At 38.8% G+C, this 22,934-nt stretch overlaps 1 protein-coding gene across 5 annotated transcripts; it reads right to left on the reverse strand.

The window, feature by feature from the left end:
* Positions 1 to 5,682: 5,682 nt before the first annotated feature.
* On the reverse strand, positions 5,683 to 22,482 carry ift43 (intraflagellar transport 43 homolog (Chlamydomonas)). Of its 5 annotated transcripts, XM_028001518.1 has the most exons (11): positions 22,328 to 22,482; positions 21,180 to 21,278; positions 21,067 to 21,081; positions 17,804 to 17,874; positions 15,084 to 15,119; positions 14,396 to 14,442; positions 9,328 to 9,400; positions 6,855 to 6,930; positions 6,665 to 6,727; positions 6,280 to 6,413; positions 5,683 to 5,943 (listed from the first exon to the last, which is right to left on the reverse strand). In XM_028001518.1, the coding sequence occupies exons 1-10, from the start codon at positions 22,382 to 22,384 to the stop codon at positions 6,303 to 6,305; spliced, it is 648 nt and encodes a 215-aa protein (XP_027857319.1). In that variant the 5' UTR covers positions 22,385 to 22,482; the 3' UTR covers positions 5,683 to 5,943; positions 6,280 to 6,302. The 5 variants fall into 5 exon arrangements, with proteins under 5 accessions (XP_027857319.1, XP_027857320.1, XP_027857317.1 ...); XM_028001519.1 differs by having other exon boundaries at positions 5,683 to 6,410; XM_028001516.1 differs by having other exon boundaries at positions 5,683 to 6,413.
* Positions 22,483 to 22,934: the final 452 nt, after the last annotated feature.

The raw sequence follows: 22,934 nt of genomic DNA on the forward strand, positions 1-22,934 counted from the left end.
TGAGACCCCCGAGGCAGAGTCGGCGATGCCCAGCAACCCCTTTCCCCAGGCGGGCCATCGAGACCGTGTTGAGCCCTCAGCAGATGGAGCCTCCAGCAGCTCCTGTCTCTCATCTACAAACTAAGAAGAGGTGGAGCAAACACTGGAGGTGGGCCTGGCCCGGGCTCCCATCACAGATGCCAGCAGAAGGCAGAGACCCCGACGAGGCCCTGCTGGGAGAGTACTGGGCCGGAACAGGTGCAGCCTCAGCCCCTGTATCCCCTCTGTCAGCACCTCGGCGGTGGAGCCCACACTCTCTTCCTGTCCTGACTCCTTCTCATTCACACACTAGAGAGGTGTTGAGGGACTGCATCCAGCACCCCTCCCTCCACCCCACAACACGCCCAGACACCAAAAAAATTGCAAGCAGACACAGTTCAACAATAAGAGGGGGTAATAAAATGCTTCTACCACCGCCTTCTGCCTTCTCTTCTCAAAGAACAAAATTACAAAGTACCAAGTTCACAGCAGACTTGACCCTCTGAGGGCAAACTACTGAGTTGTGTTGACTCAGGCATTTTCCCCTGCTGGCCATGATAAGCTTCTCAGCTGACCCCGCCACTGCCAGGGGGGGCAACACAACCACTTTCCCATCAGCCACTATTTTATCGCCAGCAGCTACAAGACAAAGAGGTTCTGGTGTGTACCTGGCTGCAAGCAGCATCCTGCGTGATGGAAAGAGTTTATGATCGAGGTTTCGCTAAAGCCCAACAGGCCACCTTGACCTGTCCCTGGACAGAGGACCTTGGTGGACACATTCAGATGCACCCCCACCCCTTCAGCCCCCACAGGGACCTGGTTACCCCAACCGCCTCTGAATTATTATCATAATTTCCCAGAGAGGCACTGCAAAGCCTCTGGAGTAGAGAGGCACCCATGTTTTACAGAATGTTGTGTGTTTTATTGCCTTTAAGTCACTCATAGGCCAGAAGAGAGCACCCACAATGATAAGAAAACCAGTCATGTGAAAAATGAAGGACCTTGCCTACAAGACAGAGAGGTGAAGAAGAGAAATAATAAAATACATGACAAATGTAGAGCCTGGTTGTATTTCATGTTCAAACCCCCTCACCTTCCAACACAACGCCGCACTAAAAACATACGAAGGAAAAAGGGAAAGTAATACTTATCGATTCAGATCTCATTGTTACTATTTCCTATTCTACCATGTATGCCACCAGGTTTATTGATAAAAGTGGGTTATTCAGGAAAGTAAGCACCTTTTGTGGATCAACAAGTCCTGTCATGTCTCTGAAGTTTGTGATGCTTCAAATGCTCTCCAAGTTTTCGCAATGCACATGTACTGGGATCAAAGGTGTGGAATTCACTTTTGATCCCAGTGATTTACACCAATCTGCATCAGATTGGTGTAAATAACTTAGATTGCTGTGTCACTATCTCATAGTATTTGTTTTTTGTTTCCAATTTAAGGATTAACGGATGATGGGAAGATAAGCTATAATATTCAAAAAATAGGTTATGCGGTCAGTTTCATTTTCAATTTTATGCAACTGACAGGCTGAAGTGAGAATCTTTATCAGTGCAGACAAAGCGTCTGCATACATGTAATAGGTAATATTACAATGTTACTGCAGGCATAGTTGAGTAGCAGTTGCCCCCATTTTGTAACGGTGTAGTACATGTGAGGTATAAAAGCCATGAGGGAGCTGCGGTGCTCATCAGGTCACGAAAGTTTTTAGACATTACCAAAATCTATTAACAAAACATCTGTGGCAGATGCTAGTGATTAAATTATATATACTACAGTGTTAAACATATATGAAGGTAAAACTGAAGCATATTTACTTTTTTGAAATCACAAAAAATTATTGTCCTGCCTTATTCCATTTTGCAAGTATGGTCCTATTTTGCTATATCTTATGATTCTGATGCCCTTTTGATGTTCATCTTGTTTTGTAAAGTCAGAACAGGTAAGGACTGAGCAACCGTTTAAATTTCCATCTCTGAGTGAGCTTTAACAACTAATACAGATCATAACTTGAATCATTGAAAATATTTTAGAACACTTTTAATAAATGTAGATGTTCTTTCAGTGGCACTAGAAAGTGAGTAAATTTGTTCGGTCAAAAATAACTTGGTCCTACTTATAATCTGCCTTTACGATAATTGACCCTCTTATTTTATTTCTTATATTTAATCTATTTTGGTATCTTTTTTTAATATTAGTTTCTATATTCAGGTAATGTATTACTCTTGAACTGTCTTCCAAAGTAAATAATCATTGCTTTGGCATTGACTCAAATACATGACTGTCTTTTTTTCTTTAGTTGAGAAATAGTGTAACAAAGATGCAACGCTTTTCCCCCATACTATGGCTTTTATTCTTTAGGTTCTTTGACAAAATGTCAGCCGTAAACCGCCCAGGGGCTTTCTAAGCTGCCATCGTTTTAGCCATTTCATGTCAAAGCCCACCTGGGGTAATCTGTAAAAAAAAAAATGGAATTGGAGCAGTAGAATATTAACTAAAGAAGAGAAGAGGAAAAATAACTGAGATTACTCTTCAGTGAGCCAAACTTTAGGCTTTCAGGGGGGAAAAAACACTTTTATTGTCTTTTTTGTGGAGTTAATTCCCCCTTCTCTGCCACAAAACCCCCTGTGGGGTGTTAAAGGTGCAGTATAACTAATGAGAAATAAAACATCTGTTTAATCTAGGCGTTTCAAAGGCAAATCCCCTTTTGATCAAAAAATGATATTGATCTGACTCCCTCAGTTGTGTGTCGAGGACTTCTCCTTTAAACTTGAACTTTTCGCTGCAAATCAATGCTGCAGCAGCTTTTTGAGGTTTGTTTCAAAGAGGTTCTATTTAAATATGGCTGCATTTGCATGGATTAGGTCCAGCATTGGAATTCAAATTGACCTTGCAAATGTTTGCGTTTTAACCTAATGAGTGTAATATGGTTTTGTTCTGGCCTCATCGTCTGTTTTTTTTTTTTTTTGGTCTTTTTTAGCCTGTTCCATCTTCTCGTGAACTGGTTCGTGGCCAGGTCACTGACAGCGAACCCGTGGCAGACGCGTGGCCCCTGCTGAAATGAACAGGGCCAAATATTCCCTGAGCTTCAGCGTGTCTGTCGTCACCCCTCACTCTGCATCTGAGAGGGCCCCGGCTATCTTCACATCTCCCCATTTTCTTTAATTACACCTCAGCATATTGCTTTTGGGCCATATGGAAGGGAGATATTGAGAATAGATAAGATTTATAAACATCTGTCAACACCACAACATATTAAATAGAGTTGGAGGCATATTATCTGTACTCTACGCTTCCAATTAGTGCAAAATATCCAAATACTTTAGGAAATGTCTGTCAAAGGAGCAGGAAAATAATTACACAAATGAATTCTTCACTATACTTTTATTAACATTCCATGTCTTGCCTAAGTTAGTTTTCTTTGCCACCAAGCAATAGAATTTTGTACGGATCTGAAAGTTTTAGAGTAGAATTTCATAAACAAATACAGAAACAGCATGAAGAAACAGTCCCTTATTTATAACCTTAGCCGGTTCTTTCCAAAATCACTGAAGCTCAGTCAGATTGGATACCATTTGTCAAGTCTTGCCACATAGTCCTAGTAGGATTTAGGTCTGAACTTTGACTATGCCATTCTAACTTGCATGGACAGAACAAAGTTGGAGTAAAATGGAAAATGTTGAGTAACTTATGCTTTTTGTTTCCAGATGATGGACTGAACAGGGCTGTAGACATTTTATAACCTAAACCTACTTTAGCCTTCTCCACAACTTTCTCTTTTTATTCATTGGTGTTCCCTAACAAACCTCTGAAGCCTTCATAGAATAAATGGATTTGTACTGAGATTAAATTACACGCTGGATCTGATTCAAAATTAAAATACAAAACCTAAAAAATGTGAAAAAGCTCAAGGGGTGTGAAAACATTTGCAAGACACTATATGCTTATTTTCATTTAAAAAAAATACAAAAACACAAATTCTTACCAAGTAATTTTTGGTCTAGTTTCTGGAACAAAAATCCTAATACATTAAAAAAAAAAAGATAAAGCAAACTTACAAGCAGTTTTTGCAAGAGTCAATAATTCTTAATATTATTATAAAATATACTAATTCCACTGATAATATTGGAAAATGTCTTGTTGTAAGTGAAATAATCTGCCAGTGGCACCAGCAATTATTTTTTCAAACTTAAGGACTTTACTTAAAACAAGCTGCTTTATCTTGCTAAAAAGTTACATACAAGTTAGTTTTGTCTTATTTCAAGAATATGATATTTGCACTAGAAATTAGACCAAAAATACTTGTGTTTTTGCAGTGTAAACCCGACTAGGGCTCATTTAGTATCCCTTGATATATGCAGAACTGAATAAAATCTGACACTGCTTATGTCAGAGTCACCACACCTCCATTTTAAAAAGGCACCTTCCACCATGACCACAAAGCTTCCTCAGAACACAACGGTCCTCCTCACTAGAAATGCTTATGTTGTTGCTGATGTGATTGAATCCACTGCGCGCCGACAGTGAGAGGTCATTTTCTGCCTCGCTGCAGCATCAGGATGTACTGTAGACACTGAGAGACATGCGGAGAATAAAGGAGGAGAGGATAGCAGCAGGACGAGGCAACAGAGAGGTCACTTTGAAAAATCTGGATGCAGGCACATGGCAAACAGCGTCTCTGGATCTCTTTCTCGCTCTAATCCTCTCTCTGATCCACCGACGCCTGGCCGAGTCATTTGAAGAGGGCCGCAACCCGTGATCGCCGGGCCCTAATCTGAGTCCTCGGCCAGTCCGCAGTCCATCTCAGACGGCACCGGCTGGCTGCCAGCAGAGGAGTGGTAGGCTTAGCCTTCTCCAGAGAGACAGCTAGAGGTTGTCTCTACATGGATGGGCACTTCGCAGCTCAGCAGGGGCAGGAGGAAGGGGCAACATAGCAGCTGCTCTGGGCATATGGGCAGAATTCATTAAGTCTGGCAAAACAAGCCAATTGTGGAGGCGGTTTATACAAAAAAAAAGAAAAAAAGATGCATTTGTCTGACAGAGGAGCATAGAAGCACTGAGTCCAGATATCGGAACCCACAGAAACATTCTGAGCACAAATGTCCCACGTGATAGCTTCATCCTCAGGCATCAGAGTTGATGAAGTTGATTCAAGGCCCACCAAATGAAAAAAATCTGGATCTGTTTGTGATGGGCAGAGATTGAGCTGTGAGATGCGTACACTGTGTGTCCTTGAGGACTTTCCTGAGCCTCGCCGAATGTCAAGAGACAGATCTCTGCCTCAGAAATAAACCTAATCACAATCTGTAAATGTTACAGCTGTTTCCCTAATAGACCTGGCTGCACTTTGGAGGCCTGCATCTATATTCACACACATGAACCAAAGGCAAAACTGAATGCTGATATAGCACAGCTTGTTGGGATGTACATCATTCCACATATTCTTTTGAACAAACTGTTGTATTTGTTTTATAAAATCGCTTTAACTTCTTGAGATTCTTCCTTCTGTTTTAACTTTGTTTCTAAAGAACTTGCTCATCGCTGGGTTGAACTGGTCTAAGTGGACGATGAGGTGGGAAACTGGCTTTAATTAATTATATTTGCTTTATTTTTCCCAATACAAAAATGAAAAAAGCAAGAAGTTGAATAAGAAATAAGGTTTCTTATTTTTATTAGCAACCGGAAACTTAAAATGAAAAGCAACAGAACATGTTTTATATTTTTAGTCCACACATCATGAAAAAAGACACATTTTCTCATCACTCTATAAAGTTGCAGCCATCTTGATTCAGACTTCCATCCATGCCTTTTAATTCAGTAAAAGTATAATGTATGCTAATCCGCCAGGTGTCAATAGGAACTCTGCTCAATGCATTTGAGATAATAGTGAAGAAGGGGTTGCTCCTATCGAAGAGCTGCAAGATAAAGTCAATGGCAGAGTCAATAACAATAAGCTTGTAGGCTTTAATGAGGAATGTTAATTTGAACACAATTAACTGGATTTCAGCTTAGCTGATTATCAACCTTGGACTTGTATGTAGATCCTGATAATGCTCAGTACACAGAGGACATTTTTATCTGAAACCACTTCTTTCAAATGATGGCCTTTGGGCTATTCAACTCAAAATAAATATAAAAACAAGGGACTCAGCAGATCAAATAACAGAAATTGGCCACAGAAAGAGAACTTTTGAAAAAGTTCTGAGATATCAAGAAATACTGTACATAAAATTATGAAAATAAATTCTTACTAAAAAACTAGAGGTAAATTAAGTCACTGTCCCTCATCTTCCGACTCCTGACTCTCTCCTTGATCCTGTTCCATCCTTAGCTCTGAGGACACCTCTGCAAACAGATGATCCCAGTTCCAGATCACATAGTCCTGCTGAGCGAAAGTCGACGAGAACAGAGGGGGGAAGAAGATTCAGAGAGCCGGACAAGCCAAGAAAGAGAGTGGAGGGAACGGGGGGAACAAAGTATGGAGAAAGGGAAAGGAGAGCACAGCGTATTAATGTACATATCATAAATCTTGATTACCTGGGAGACAAGAGTGGCAACCTCCCCAGGTGCTCTACAAACAGCTGGACAGGCCTTCAGTGGGAGCTCACAGGCTATATTTACTAAAATCTCACTCACCTCTTTGAACTCTTGCTCTGGTGCTAAAACCTTGGAGAGCAGCTTCAAGTCGATCTCTCCATCCTGAAGAGAGATTGCAGTAAAACCCCCTTAGCTTGCACAAACTGGGGTGATACAACACTGAGAAGACCACCTTGAGGAGAAGGGTAAATGAGATAAAGATACATAAAAATAAACGTCCTTGACTTACTAAGGTTTGGAACGTAGAGAAATGTTTCAGATCATTGTCCAGATCACGGTAGGTCATCACTCGATTCACCTGGATCCTAAGAAAGCCACAGGAGAAAATACATTTTTTAACGTACTTTATGCAAAAATAGCAAAGAAAGATTTTAAAGGAGACCTATTATGCAAAATTTGTATTTTGCACATTTTTGTACTTTCAATTGGATCTCATCTGGTTCTAAAAACATCCCAAGTGCTTAAAATACACCCAGCCATTTTTTGGCAAAACTGAATGTTTTTTGGTGTCTGGAAAATGAGCTGTTTCAAAAACCTCCCCATTGTTAAGTCATATTCGATGGAATGACACCATTACTTAGCAACTCCAGCAGAGCTGTAGTACATTTGGTCAGCTGGTTTTACAACTGTATGCGCTGTACATCCATCCATCCATCCATTGTCTGTTCACCCTTGTCCCTAATGGGGTCGGGAGGGTTGCTGGTGCCTATCTCCAGCTACGTTCCAGGCGGGAGGCGGGGTACACCCTGGACAGGTCGCCAGTCTGTCGCAGGGCAACACAGAGACATACAGGACAAACAACCATTCACACACAACACTCACCCCTAGGGAGAATTTAGATAGACCAATTAACCTAACAGTCATGTTTTTGGACTGTGGGAGGAAGCCGGAGTACCCGGAGAGAACCCACGCATGCACAGGGAGAACATGCAAACTCCATGCAGAAAGACCCCGGCCGGGAATCGAACCCAGGACCTTCTTGCTGCAAGGCAACAGTGCTACCAACTGCGCCACTGTGCAGCCCATGCGCTGTACAATGGCTGCTAAAAAGTGTTTATTGTTGACTTATCATTAAGAAACACCTTGCTGCATTCTTGCAGGTTGTGCATGAAGCTCTATTAGTGCTTTTCAAAGTTGTACAGTTGTATAATTGTATCTTTATGTACGGTAGCCATTTTCACATACAAGTGTAAACATTGACTAGGGGAGCCTGGACAGCAGCAGTTTATTTAGATTTAAAACGACAAGAGGCCCTAAATCAGCTCATTCTGAAAGAAACTCAAGATAGGGAAATCTGACCAGACTAAAATCGCATCATCTAAGAATGATTTTTGAGCAAAAAGAAGTGTAAGGAATATGTTTTGTATAGCCCTTAGATGTATCCTAACCTGTTCAAGGAAGCATAATAGGTCACCTTTAAGGTTTTTATGTCACACTCAGAAGTCTGAGAAGTGTCTTTAGGTAAGTTTAAAGTTTGTGGACAATCAGGCTCCACATCTTCAAGCAGTGACCACAGAGAGCAGGAGACACTTGCCAAGTGTTAAACGCCTCAAATTGAAACCCAGCTGCTTATCTGTGGGTTGGAATTAAGTAGGGGGGCTTTCAAAGTGGCCGGGGCCTAGCAGTGCATGCCAGTCCTACTTACTGCACATTACACGCTACATTGCCCCTGCAATGAGTTCAATGTGGATATTATCTTGCACAGAGTGCAAGCCCCAGCCTAATAACCTCCACCACTGTCACAGCCCTGCTACATAGTCGACACATGTCGATGTGTCTCTCTCTCTACCCTTTAAATCAGAGTCTGGGTGGTGAGAACAGGGATGCATAAATCTCATCAAACTATTATTCCCTTATTTCAGCAACGTAAAAGTCGGCCCGCCGCAATAAGGTGAACAGAGGACAGGTAACTTCAAAGAGACCAGATCCAGTGTCCTGTTCATAGTCAGAGATTGACTAGTTTTTCCAGAGGAAACGGGTTAGATAAAAAATCATCTGATCGTTCAAAGTCTCACTGTTTTTGGAAAATTATTTGGTTTCCTCAACAATTCTTTTATCATAACAGATTCAGCAGTATGTAGAGGGTTGCTTTTTTTTGGTTTGTTTTTATACACCTAGACAAACTTGGATCAAGTTAAAATATCTGTGTTGATTAGTACAGATACATTTAAACCTCATAACAAACAGTGACAATTGTACTGCACCAAAAATCAAGAACCTGGGGTCTATAGGTTTAAAAAGGAAGCTGGCACATTTTTCATTTGTATTTCAGAATGAGTTTGCTCATGTGTTAGTAACTCTGAGCTCAATGAGACAAAAACTAAAACTGTAATCAAGAATATCAAACAAAGTTTATCGTTCATATATAAACCAATAAAAAAAATACCTTTATTTCTCAGAAATTCAGAACTAGAATACTATTGATTTTAATTTTTTTCAAACATAAAGACTGTTTAGGGGTGAAAACACCATTACAAAACTATGTTACAAATCATCTTCGGTTAATTTTACAGAGAATGTGTAACATATATTTAGTAACATCTGGTGGCCAGGTTTGGACCCTAGATAGAGCTAAATACTGTGTAGTTTCAACATATTTACCTTGTACTGGAAAATACTACTTGTATTAAAGATGTATCTTTCATCAATACTTGGTTTAAAAACTATGCATCTGACATTAAAGATTAAAATAACTTTTGTACCTTGGTGGAGAAGCAACTTGCATTGTCAGATCTTCTTCCTGCACCTCCTCTAGGTCTGGTATCACTGGAATATCTGAAAACACAAAACAGAAAGCACAAACAGAGAGGTGCTAAACTTTCAAAAAATAAAATAACAAGTCTGTGATTAATCAGCAAACATAAAAGTAGTGATCTAAAGACAGCATTTCCCCTGTGTATGCCTGTCAGAGGTGTGTGTTTGTGAGATTTCTTGCGTCTTTTTTGCTGCCTGCACCCTCGTAAGAGCTGCCCTGTCATCGCCATGCGGCCATGAATATTCAAAAGGTGAGACGGCAGCTCATCCCGCTGTGATGAGGGGCGCTGGGCAGGGGCTCCCCACAAAGCACCCCCCGCTACCTTAGCATTTGGGCCCTGTCAGCGCCGCCCACCCCCAGGACCTGTGGTGGCCGGCGGGCCGACCTCCATGTCCACTCTGCCACTCCGACTGGGGCCGCGTCCAGACATGTGCAGAAGTATTTGGTTGTGGGCCCATCTGTGTGGGGTCGGAAGTCACAGCGAGGCCTGGCAGGGGCCGCAGTGCCAGGAGCCGCCAGCCCGCTGGTCGAACAGTGGGAACCCGATTTAATTGGCTGAACGCAACAGGACAGAGGATGGCTTCACTCCCAAGAAGGACAGGGCAAACTTCCCCAGCCTTGCTCCGACTGACAAGTGAAGGCACCAAAATAATCACAGATAAAGAATGGAGAGAGAATGGGAAGAAATATAGGAATCTGATTGTGATAAATAAAGAGAAAAACTTTCAGTGCCAAACTTTAAGCATGAAGACCCTTAAAGTGACTCTTTGTTGAAGCATCTTTTGAACGATTCAGGATTCAGTTTTTTGGTACCTTGCAGAAGTTCAAATAAATAATGGACTGTGTCAACATCTCTTGCTGTTCTCTTTACAGATTTTCTGTCAGATTTACTTCTGAACATTTGAAAACTTGAATTTTCTTCAACCAAAGCCGTCCTATTGTTGTCTTGGATGCTTGAACTTAGAATGACAATGCAAAATAAAATCCATCTTCATATTAATCTAGCAGACGCCTGAAGGCTTTGGTTTGGTTTGGTTTGATCGGTGATCTGCCAGAAAAAGTGCATCCTTAGTCATAATGTTTAGATTGGGAGTTTTACTGTGGCAAAAAAATATGTTTCATTGGGCAGGTGCCTCAAATAATTGGTCTGAAAAAGCCTGTGGACAAGACCATAAAATGCAAACATGTCCCTTAATCCAAATCACATTTTGCACATGAACCCGAATTTTTCAAACCCAGTGAAACTATTTACCAGATCTACAGTGGTGTATTTACAGGGACTTGGAAAAAAATAGACATCTGGATGCAAGAAAGAGAAGAATCGAGTGCCAGAAAAGAAAAACAGAGCTGGACTGCATGAAGAGGCTTGTCAGTAATCTCTAACCACAGTGCTGTATCCTGAGGGGAAAGTCGATACAGGAGCTAAATAGAGGTGAGGAGATGGAAGTCTGAATCTGATGTGAGGAAATATCTTGGCATCTATGTCACCATTTCTTCAAAATAACCCCTGAAAACAAACCTGGCTACAAAAAAAAATCATTGATCTTTGGTGGAGTAAAAGGAAAATGTTTCATTCCCAGCAAAATTCCCAGCTGAATGAGGAATTCTGACAACACCTAATTCAAAACAACCCATCAAGTTTTACTGGAAATCAAGCCCCCCCCCCCCCCCTCCTTCAGCTGATAACTTACTTCCTCTTCTTTTTTTTTAATTAAACCAAATTAAAAATGCCACACTCGTTTAGCCGCTGACAAGATTCATCTGTGTTTCTGATATCCAAATAAATGCAGGCACGGCTATTTCATATTCATGAGGCCCGGTGACACTTTGTCCTCTCATTTACAAAGCACAGCGTTCAGCAGAATCCGTCCCCCCTGGACTCCCAATCAAATTTAATGGTCTTAGTGCAATGACATCAAAAAGCTTCGCCGTCCGGCTCTGCAAACAGCTTTGTGGGTGTATATTTGTGCACACACTCCCTTTCAGACTTCCACTGGTAATGCACCATTAACACACACCATGAAGAGTTCAGTGTGAATAATAGAGGCATATGCTGTCTATATGCAAAGTCTGTTATTGAGAGGGAAAAAAGGGAAAACAACTGTTTTAAATTGGTTTTAAATTCAACGTATGACTGGAGGTCAAGCAGCCGGTGTTTTCTACCAACTTCATCAGGAGGATAACTACACCTTACTGCGCTCAGCTGGACGTGCGTCAGGGTGGCTTTTGTCTGCCTTATTAGTCAGCTACATGCTGTCTCCTCGCTGAAGCATGTAAATATCAAAAAGCGGATAATAAGTATAGCTACAGCTCATGCATGCCAGTCAGCGGCTTTAGACGGGAGGACGTCTCCCCACATCACACGGGCTCCAGTAGCCGACACAGGGGTCTCGTCACATGACCACCTAGGCACAGCTCCTTTTGAAAGCGTCATAGAGCAATATTCAACACATCAGAGAGTGAGAGCAAGACATAAAACAGAAGAGTGTGTTTGCGATACTGGAGCTATGTAAAGTGACCAGCTGGAAGCGGTGGGGGCAGCTGGGAGCAGTTGACTGGCCAAGCCTTCTCTCTGTGGGTCTCTCTCTGCACTTGTAGCCAGTGGACATAAGGGATAAAGGTGTGGGACATAATCAAGATTGCAGGGGCTATCTCAGTAACCCTCAGCACTGTAATTTCCAAGGCCCCTGCCTCCAGCTTTGTATTAAGAGGTCTCCCTCCACACAGTAATAATCTTTCCAGCGGCTTTAACTGCAAGAGAAACAAACCTTTATATCCAACATTCAACTGGCCATTTGAGCCTGTACTGACAATATTAGAGGTACAGCATTAGAAAGCACTTAGATTCTTATGGCCACTTTTTAATGAGCTCCAGAAAATAAAATGCTGTGTAACAAAACAGAACAGCAGCAAACTACAGTAGTTTTAGCCATTAGTGATATTCACAAATTTATGAAACTCCCAAATCCAAAACGTGGGTAGTTCTCATTTCTCACCCATCCTTAGGGTGCACTGGTTTAAGTGTTCATGTTTATATAATAATTTTATACTTATGGTATATTTTTAGTATTGTTTATATGTTGTGTTGTTTTTAATTTTTTGTAACTACGGATTTAAAGTCTGTTGATAATGTCTGAATTGTTTAATTGCAAATTAAACCATAATTCATACGGCAGAATTGATCATTTATGTTAAAATTTTCCAAACTACATAAAAAATGTGGCAAAGATGGCATTTCTCATTTCAAGAACATTGAGTTCTACCACAGACACTTTATAAAAGTATGAGCTCACATCACAATAATTTTTGCATCAGTGTGCAAAGAACAGCCTTCAAAGCAGCTGATAGTGTTGTTTTTTGTAGAATAAACAAAAAACTTATATATTAACTATTATTTATAGTCTATTTGTTTTATTATTTTATTAGTATAGTATAATGAATACTAAAATAATGAATATTTTAGTATTCATTATTTTATTTGTTTTATCATTTGTTTACACATTTTACATTACTTATAAGCTAATATTTCATTAAAGCTATTTTGGTTTTTGTATTCCTATGTTACTGTTTATAGCTAATGTGATTGTAATTCCACTATTTATGTTGTTATATTGACTTCTGTTGTTTCTTTTTGATAATTTAAAGTGTGTCTGTTTGCCTGTTTTTAACATCTGAATAATACTGTGTTATACATATTTAAAAGAACAATGTTTAAAAACATCTAATTGGTTGACAAATATTGATTGGTTGATTTTTATTATCATAAATAAAACTGCAACAAAATATTTTAATTAATTCAATACAGTTAAAAATCCCCTATATACCTGTACACTATATTTTATATGCACATGCAATAAATTCATCATTTTAATATCTAAAAATGTACAAAAAAATGTTAATTTGTGAAAATTAAGGCTAACTAAAAGTAATTTGTAGGAATAAATATTTGGATTACACACACATACTTCTTTATCAGTTTATGAAGTGAGCAGTGTATGCTAACCTGTTTTTACTGAGGCTATTTGACCTTACATGTAAAGCTGCTTTGCACAGCAAAAACAGAATGATCTTCTGCAGCCTTTCTTCAAAATTTTGCCCTCTCAGTCTTAACTTGTTTGTAGAGAGCACAAAGGTCACAGACAAAAAGTGATACCAAAACATTTGTATTCAGCTGCATGGGTCTGGTACTCTGTGTGGATGTGTGTTTGTGTTCAACTGTGGTTGCATAGTCTCAGTCCAACTTTTGAGCAGCTTAATTGGTGCAGCTCTGGTGAAATTTCACATAACTTTCTTGATTATATATGAATTCTTTTTATTAAGAATTTATATAAATGTTACAGAGACAAGCCTTGATGCATAAATAGGGCTAACATAATCTTCCTCAGATTCTAGTCATATTCAAAACTCCTGCTTTAATCAAACAAACTGTAACACAATTTTTTTTTTTCAATTCGGAAATCAGACTTAGTCAAAAACTAAACGAGCAGATGAAGTTTCTGGGAAATCAGAAATAAGCACCAGCCAGGAAAAGTTCCCTCCCTACCATAGAGAGTTCTATTAACAAAACCTAATTTAAGCTGCAAATATATATATTTTTTATATGTCTAAAACAATTAACAGGGGTGCTAAACAGTCACAAACTTCACTTATACTTCAGGCTGGCTCTGGTTGTTCGCTGCTGCAATAATATTATAATTTAGACAGCTCAACAAGACTTCTAATTACATTGGTTTAAAAAGGTGTTTAATATCTGTCAAAGGTTATAGCTATTAATTACTCTGACCAACGTGAACTGAAAACTTGTTATATTTGTTCACTCACTTGGTGGTCAAAAACAGACTTTTACTATATGGCAACAAGGAAGGAATATGGCAGGAACGTCAGAGAAAAGCGATGATCTGACTTGCTGCTTATTTGCTCTACTTTTAGAGGACAAATGTGCAGGAGAGACACTGAAGCACTCCTCTTTGCCAGTGAGGAGACACAAAGAATGCGGACGGCAAGGGTGCTCTTACCTCCTCCATCATCTGATCCCTGAGGGGTTTGTGGTCGCAGGCGATGGCTGTGGAATCAGGAAGTAAGAAGAGGATTAATTATTTAATATGTTAAAAACCAAGCCTGATGGTGAGAACATCACAGGGGGAGAGCAAGTTGGTTCTTTGTTTTGTTGATACGTCTGTTTTTGATCTTTCTCCACCTTAAGTGGAGCACATCAGTTCTTGATTTCTGTACGTTCAACATAACAAATTCTTGAAGAAAGTAAAAAAAAACATCTGGAAGAAATGTCCAAGTAAGCATTGCTGGGACAAATGTGACAAAACCACATCATAAGAGATATTATTCAGGGAAACACCATCAGTTTCACATGAAGTTTTGTTTCACTGCAGCCAACAAGGCACCAAGCACCAGCTGGGATGATGCATGGCTGTGAACTCCACTCTATTCTAAGACACAGAATGGTTGTGAAACTAGAACTACAGGAAGACAGCAATAAATGTTATAGCAAATCCGTCATCCTGCTTTTATAATCACTTAGACTGATTGTTTTTTTGGAGAGCGAGCATTACTTGTAACATTCAGAATGTGTATAATGATATGGAAGATACACAAAAGTATTTAACATGAACCTTTTTCACAACAATACACTTTACTAAAACAACCATCAGATTTAATAAGGAACTTCAAGAGTCTGAGTTAACTTACTCCTCCAGGTCCTCAGCAGCTCGTCTTCTTGAAGACCTGTGAATGAACAGAGAGCACGTTTTTTATTCACAGAAAACAAGAACTTTAATCTGGGTGTATTTGAGACGTGATAGAAATTGAGAGTATGTAACTGAATTGGAACCTGTTTATATGACTGAGGTGATTGTGGTTCAGTGTGTAGAACAGCTTCCTGTGTCAAATGTTGATGTTCCCTGGGTAAAGTTAAAATCTGTTTCATTGTCTGAATGTGAGTGTTTTTGTGAGTAATACTGGGCGAATAAGGCTCCAGTGTAAAGAGTTTGAATCATCACTCAGTCTAACCAGAAAAGCGTTACATAAATTCAAGCCTTTATCGTTTGTTATGTACATAGCTGATTTGATTAAATATTTCTGGATATGAATTGGACCAATTTGTCTTCAAAAGTCCCTTGAAAAGACTTGTGAAGTTGTGAATTGACATCACATTGACAAATTGTATTGAATTCAAAATGAGTTCTCTTTATCTGCATGTAATATTATGACCAGATGAAGTCTTTTCTAAATTTGTTTCCACTGCTTTCTAAGCCTTGTGACCTTCTAGATCATGTAACTTTTCTTTAAATTAACATATAATTGAGGGTTTCTGCAAGTTTCAGTTAAGTACATTTAAGAATGATTGAAATTGTTTTAAGATCCTCAAGATTTAAGTTTGTTACTTAAACTATTCACAAAAAAAGAACATAATAGCTTACTAATTTTACTAATAACATAGGAAGAATTATTTAATTTAACTAATGAAAAGCACAAAATGTCAATTACAAGAACAGAAATCTTTCAAGTGTTTGCAGGAAAGGTTGACTGTAGTTTTGTCACAGCATAAAATCATGCCAGAAATTCTTCACCAAAGTGATGCCATTTCATAAGACAATAAAATAAATAAAAATAAAATAATGGAATAGGCAAAGAATATACTAATTTAAAACATAATATAATTTAATCTTAATTTTATTGTTCCCAGTGGGAAAAATAATTTGCAACATGTCCACTCATCAAACACAACATGTTATAGTTTTGAATCAGCTCAATTTGAAACAAAACTCCATTTTGTCACTATTTCTAACATACACTTTATTATAAGACAACCAGTAATCATGCAGCTTAATATGAAGCTATAAAATCTTATTTTTGTAATTTTTAAGAGGTAGAAAAACCTCTCTTTTTCATTCTGGTAGTTGTCCTGGGTGGGTGCTGCCCCCTACTGATCATTTGATTTCCCCTTTATCTTCTCTGACGTCTCTGGCAGTCACAGTGCCAGTATCAGTATTTGGAACAACAGAAGAAAGTAGTTTATATTAAGAAACTTGTGTATTAGCTCTAGTCCACATTTTGATTTATCACCTTAAACAGATCTCTTCTAATGTCTCAGGAGGATTATCTTATTTAAAATTGATAAAAATGATTATTAAAAATGTGATTTTTTAAAATTTTTAGATAAACAGAATAATCAGACAAAAAAAATCTTAACGATAAATAGAAAGGATCAGAAACCCGCTGATCAATACAGCCTTATGAATTTATTCACCCCGGCCTTTTCCATCCTTTGGACGTGGTCTGACAAAACGCCAACAACAATAAACGGACAAAAGTCCAACCAGGCAAAGCGGAGATGAGCTGATACCTGGCTGCCCTTGGACTGTGTCCTGTCTGGAGGGGGGGCAGGAGGGTGGCGACACTTAAGACACATTACAGGCTGCTTGATTAAGACTCATGTAAGGCAAAGCGATAGACATGGTAAAACTGTCTGGAAAAAGTTGTTAGGGATAAAATATATTGTGACAACCTGGTTTCAAAGGTTCATCAATAAACTGACAGATCATTTAGTGTCAATTAGAAGTGATAGATCGACAAATCCCGGGATTTCTGCGCTGGGATTAGTGGGAGGAGGGCAGTGGTGATTGAGCATGAGGGGTGACATTGAAAGGAAAAGTCCTTGCCGGTTCCAGGGGGGACCATTACTTACTTTGTTTCAGAAAGGATCAATGCACATGCAAGCCCCTTTTACACCTCCTGTATTTGAATCACTTTGAGACCAAGAATCAAGAGGGGTTACGCAAAAGTGGAGTTGTATACGCTGACCTTCGATGTGTGAAAGGAAAGACCTATTGAATTTGCCTTTTTTCCTACTTGCACTAATGATGCAGTAAACTATGCAAATAAACAAAAGTGACTCCGCCTGTTCACTTCATCCCACGTTCTTTAATCTCCACTGAGACTAAAGCAAAGGAGTGCAGTAGCAGGAGAAAGGACAAACTGTTCACTCATGAGCAGCATTAACAGTTGCAGATCAAACCTTCCAGCAAACACCAACCATCTGTTTCAAACATTTTTATGAATTCTCTATGTTGTGCTCTCTGTGTAAAGAGCAGAGTACAGTGGTAAGGGGTGATGAAGTGGCTTGAACCCCTGTGATGAAGTGGCTAGCTGACTAACACTGCCCTCCTGTGGCTGATGCATTAACCATGTCAATTACCGCCTTGCTCACAGATGAAGACGAATGGAGAGTTGCCCACTCAGACAGGCTCCCTCTAACCTTGTTGATTCACAGCCTGAGAGCCAAATATACACTGATAAATAAGCTCATTCAGCAGCATGAGAGTTCATTAATAACGCATAACACAAGCGTGCGGGCTCCGCTTCAGCGTTACCACTGCAGAGTGGGGGGAAAGGGTGACGATACATACTTGGCAGAACCAGATCCAGAGCTTTCCTCTGCCCAGCCACCCTGCCGCCGCGCCGGTTTAGAAGGGGGGCCCTGCAGAAAGAAAACACCTTAATGACCAAAAGATTTAATGGATTTCTATTTACTCACATACAGGATAGATAAACCAAATTTGGAAAATAGACTGTCATTTTGACTGCAAGAGTTTTTGAGTCACAGTAACATGTGTCGGTACTAGTTTAAAGAAGCAACGTTATGTGCTTAGCTTTGTAAAAAAAAAAAAAAAAAAAACAATTAAGAGAGACACAAAAAACCATCTGTGAGGTTTATAGTTGTACAGTGCTGTGCAAAATACGTAAACCTCTTCAACCTTTCCACACCTTAGAAAATGGTTTTCAAGATCTTGAAAAGCAAATTAAGACAAGTGACATTAGCCCTTTGAATCTGCTACCAAGTACCTTCAGAAAAGATTCCAAATGTGTGTAATTTACATCCAGCTGTTCTGTGAAGGTCACAGAGATTTACTAAAGAAAATTAGCAGACAAACAACCACATAAAAACCACAAAGACCTTAGCAGACAGATTAGGAAAATGTGGAAAAGTTTAAAGCAGGTTTAGGTTATAAAACAACATCTCAAGGTTTGAAGCACAAAGCAGGCCATCATGTGAAAACAGGAAGAATATGTTACAACCGAAAAACAAGTTATAGGTTTCTGATATTTAGCTGAGAATGTTGAAGACTTGTAGCTCAAGTTCTACAAAGTTTGACTCAGGAAGGCTGTAACACATGCATGTCACACGTTTCAGATAGATTTTTGCTTGTAAAAATACCTTTTAGCACTTCACAAATATGCGCCATATTATGTTAGTTTACTATATAAAATCTTAATAAAACTCAATGATGTGTGCGGCTTATAAAGTGATAAACGTAAAGAAATGTAAATATCCTGGCACCGACCATTTCAACCAAAGTTATTTTCTTATCATCTTCTGACATGCTTAAAAAACCTCCTACTCATATAAGAACACATCAGTATTTTCAGGTAAGATTCACCTCTGTAAGTTAAGTTGTTGTGATGCTGTATTGTACATAATGAAGCACATTATGGGGACTACGTCTAGCCCAAAAATGGACTTGGACAGGGGGGGAAAGCAGCTCTCTTTGTTTGAGTAATAAACCGCGAATGCATCATAGTCATTAAATTTAGACCCTGAGAACAAGTCGTGAATGAATGAATTCCTTTAAAGCATACATGGGTGGGCACCAGAAAAATTACTTAGAAGGAACCACAACATTTCTCATTACTATACTGGGTCTGCAGAGGACAAAGTGTTTTTGGCAAATTTGCTTCTTTTATGATGAAAGAGGAAATAATCATTTAAGGCTGGTTCCTTTGCAAAGCCATTTATAAATCTGAATGTCACCATTAACCAGGGCAAAGGGAGAGGGAACCCACTCTATTCTACTGTATATTACCATTAAACCAGGGAGCCGAGGCTAAACGAGCTACCTCAACTTTGTGTAATTAGTAACTGTCTCTTTAAAAGGAACCGATATTATTAAAAGGCTTTCTAGCCCGCAGAATGTCTTCCAAGTGATGAGAAATCCCTTTGTTGTTTGTTATTTGATGCGTCTGACAATGAGTCATTTTAACGAGGGACTACATAATAAGATCACATTTCCTTGCGAGGAATAAATACTTCTGGCATTTCGCTCAACAAAAATGAAGAGGCTATAAGTGTCCTGAGAAACAAAACAAATCTGTGACTGCAATTCCTCATGACCAAATATGAACCTCACAGTTGTAGTGAAGCGCTGAAGCCTGTAAGGACAATTACCTCAGCCTTTGGGGTTTCTAATTTAGGATTCTCTGGAGGTCTCTGGGTCAAGGAGCTTGTGGTGCACAAACCTTCAGAGCACAAAAAAGCATCCGATTCTCTGATGTAAGGGATGCCAGGAATGTAACCAATAAGAGGACAGGGTTGATAAACAATCCCTGCAAAGAAGAAAAATAGCTACAACCGTACAGAAAAATGTGATGTGTGTGCACAGCAGGTCATGGAGGGCGCGAGACTATCAGCTCATACATTAGGGAAGTTGGCCTAATTTGGGAGACTAGCCTAAAGCAAGAACATTGCTGTGTTTTTTTTCACTTCGGGAATGTTGGCGGGTTTGCAGTTTGCCAGAACAGGAGATGTTGCTCATTCCAAAAATGCCAGTGATAGCAGAAGGGATTTTTAATCATCTTTCAAGAGCCATATTTCATTATTTAAAGACCTATCCTTTGTTTTATAAAGCCCTCTTTATTCTGACACCTCTGAATAAAACTCAGACTAGCCCTTCTGGAGCAATTAGAGGAAAGCTAGTTACTATAGGAAATTATTAGAATCAGGTAGTTTATTCACCCATTATATTGAAAAGGTGTTTCACCAAATGAAACCAGTACTAACCTTTTTAGTCTATGTCCAGATTCCTATGTGTAGCAGAAAATTAACACTAAAGATCACAATGAGGCCACCAGAGCCACTGTGTAGCATGGTGATACTTAGGTTTAGGTTCATCTTCTAGCAGTACGATTACCTTAAAGGTTATGGATTTTCCTAAGAGGAATGGGTGAAATAGTCAGTATAGATGTCCAAAGCTGAGAGTGATATACTGCATCTCCAAAGGACCTGGAGATGTAAGTGCATAAAAATGTGGTTATATAAAGGTACTAACTTCTGGGGACGGAATACAAAGAAAATGTAATGTATGAAACACATTTCAGATTTTTATTTGGAAACGTTTTTTTGTTTTTTTTAACCAGATATTAACTTCCTTCTGTTTCACAACTATGTGCACAAAAGATTGTGGTTATGATGTGACAAATGAGAAAACGTATTGAGCTATACAGAATCAAAGAGTCTATTCACAAAGATCATAGAGGCACTTCCTGTAAATTACAAATGCTATATGCACAAATTTTAACACTTAAATGCTAAAGATTCAACACACTCAGACATAAAAGGAAATAATTAGGAAAATTGCATTTTCAAAATGTAAAACACATTTTATGATTTAAAACTTGTTGGAAGAAATAAAATTTTAAGCAAACTATCTCATAAAATGCATAAATATGCACGGCATAAAAACTCCTGTAGTTTACTGACTGCATGTGTTGCTATCTAAGAAGCAGCAACTATGTTGCAGGTAGAACGTAAACATAGATGAAGCAAACGAGTGAAGAAAAAAGTTAACTAGTTGGACCATCTGCAGCAGAAGCCATGCAAATTAACACTACCCACCTCTTCATCATCATCCTGCAATTCATGCATGTGACAAAATCAAAGTGCAAATTATGAACTTGTATTGTAAAGAGAAATATTAACATTCATGTAGATATATAAAGACCACTTACATCTCCTATTGAAGCAGAGGAGGATGATTTCCTTGCTGGCCGAGAATCTTCAAATGACTGATCAGCTGGTAAACGAGCTCTTCGGCCAGATTTGGCAGTCTGGGAAATGTAGGTTATATCTTTGTTAATTTATAATGTTTAATCTCTGTCAAAGTCCGTTGAAAACATTAAGCATTATATTTAGACAATAACATATTAAAGCAATAGCTTAATACAGTACAAAACACAGAACTTGCACAGAACCATAAAATGAACGCAAACAATTTTGAAAAGCTGATGTAAAGCCCTAGAAAACAAGTGTGATGTTAAACAAATTAGATGAAATAATGAAGAGGGAAAAAAAGACTTTAAAAATGACAGTTGCTGATGTGTTTGCTATGTGAAAGGCAGTCGAAGTATGTGTGAGAAGTAAAACAATTTAGAGCAGTTCCACAGAAATTCATCTTTAAAATATCAAAGCATTCTAGAGTTTTGAGTTTTTATCCGGTCTGTCATATCAATTGAGATCTAAAATATGCAGAAAGTTAGGGAGCATGACTAAAAACTCTGATTAAATGGGTTGATCAAGTGAAAACTCTAGAGAATTCACAGAAGTTTGCCAAAATAGTGAGATCCTAAAACAATGATAGAAGAAGCCATTCCATTACGAACTACGTTCTGGATTAGATCCCTCTTTTGGCAGATTATACCTGAACCTACATATCTTTTTTTATGCATGGATTTTTGTGCTCCAGTTCCCACTTCCTGTTTAGATAAAAATTAAGTTAACAATGCATTTACTGCGGATATTTTTCAGAGGTCAATTTTTAATGAAGCTAAAATATGAACCTAGGAAAATACACGGAAAAGCCCAGCTACAGTGTTAAGAAAAAGCAGGAATGGCTAACCTCAAAGCTAACGGTAGTGGGACGACGTATGACAAACTTGTCTGATGTCTTTGTTCAAAACAGTTGGAAGCTAAGCTGTCTTTAATACGAAGCTAGCTATCTGTTCTACTGAAAAACACAATGAGGGCTAGCTAAAAGGCTAGCCGTAACCCCTCACTGAAACCTTAAAAAATATCATATCTTCGAACAGCGCTAAAAAGGTAAAGGAATTTTTACTAGTTTTATCTTAAGAGCTGCTAAAGATCCGAACAGTACGCTTACATTCTTTGTCACTCCACCATCTTCGAGCTGAAAGTTATCATCCATCTCTCTCCTCATAGCTGCAGCTCTTCTGTTTTCGCTTCTTCCGTAAGCATAGGCGTTACGTAGCAACGGTCACCATCGTAACGCTTACCCTCGTTCAGCCAGAAGTATTAAATTAACAAGACTAATTATATTTTTTTACTTTGTTTCTTGTGTGAGAATTTATTTAGATTCATGACTTCTGCTAATAGTTAAAAATTTTTAAAAAGTTTGTTTTCTTCCTCGTCTCAAATTAGATATGCAGTTTCACAGTCTGTCCGCCAGATGTCAGCGTCGCCCACGTTTTTGGTGTATAGATAAAGTAAACGGTAGCACTATGCAGCGTGTTCCTTTTTCTGTACCAATCTAAAACACACCCTGGATGTTGTCACTGTTTTCCAATAAATAACTTCAATATATTAAGTTAAACATGTTCTGAGATTAAACTAGCAGAAGCATACAACAAAATAAAATTCGTTCTTGATCATGTTAAAATATCCTTGAAAACAAAAACACAAACTTCCTTAACAAATCAACGCTTTCGAATTAATTTTCTTTTGTAGTGAAACCACGTTTCTAATAATTT

The sequence above is a fragment of the Xiphophorus couchianus genome, chromosome 19 (genome assembly GCF_001444195.1).
Source record: "Xiphophorus couchianus chromosome 19, X_couchianus-1.0, whole genome shotgun sequence".
Lineage (NCBI taxonomy): Eukaryota > Metazoa > Chordata > Actinopteri > Cyprinodontiformes > Poeciliidae > Xiphophorus > Xiphophorus couchianus.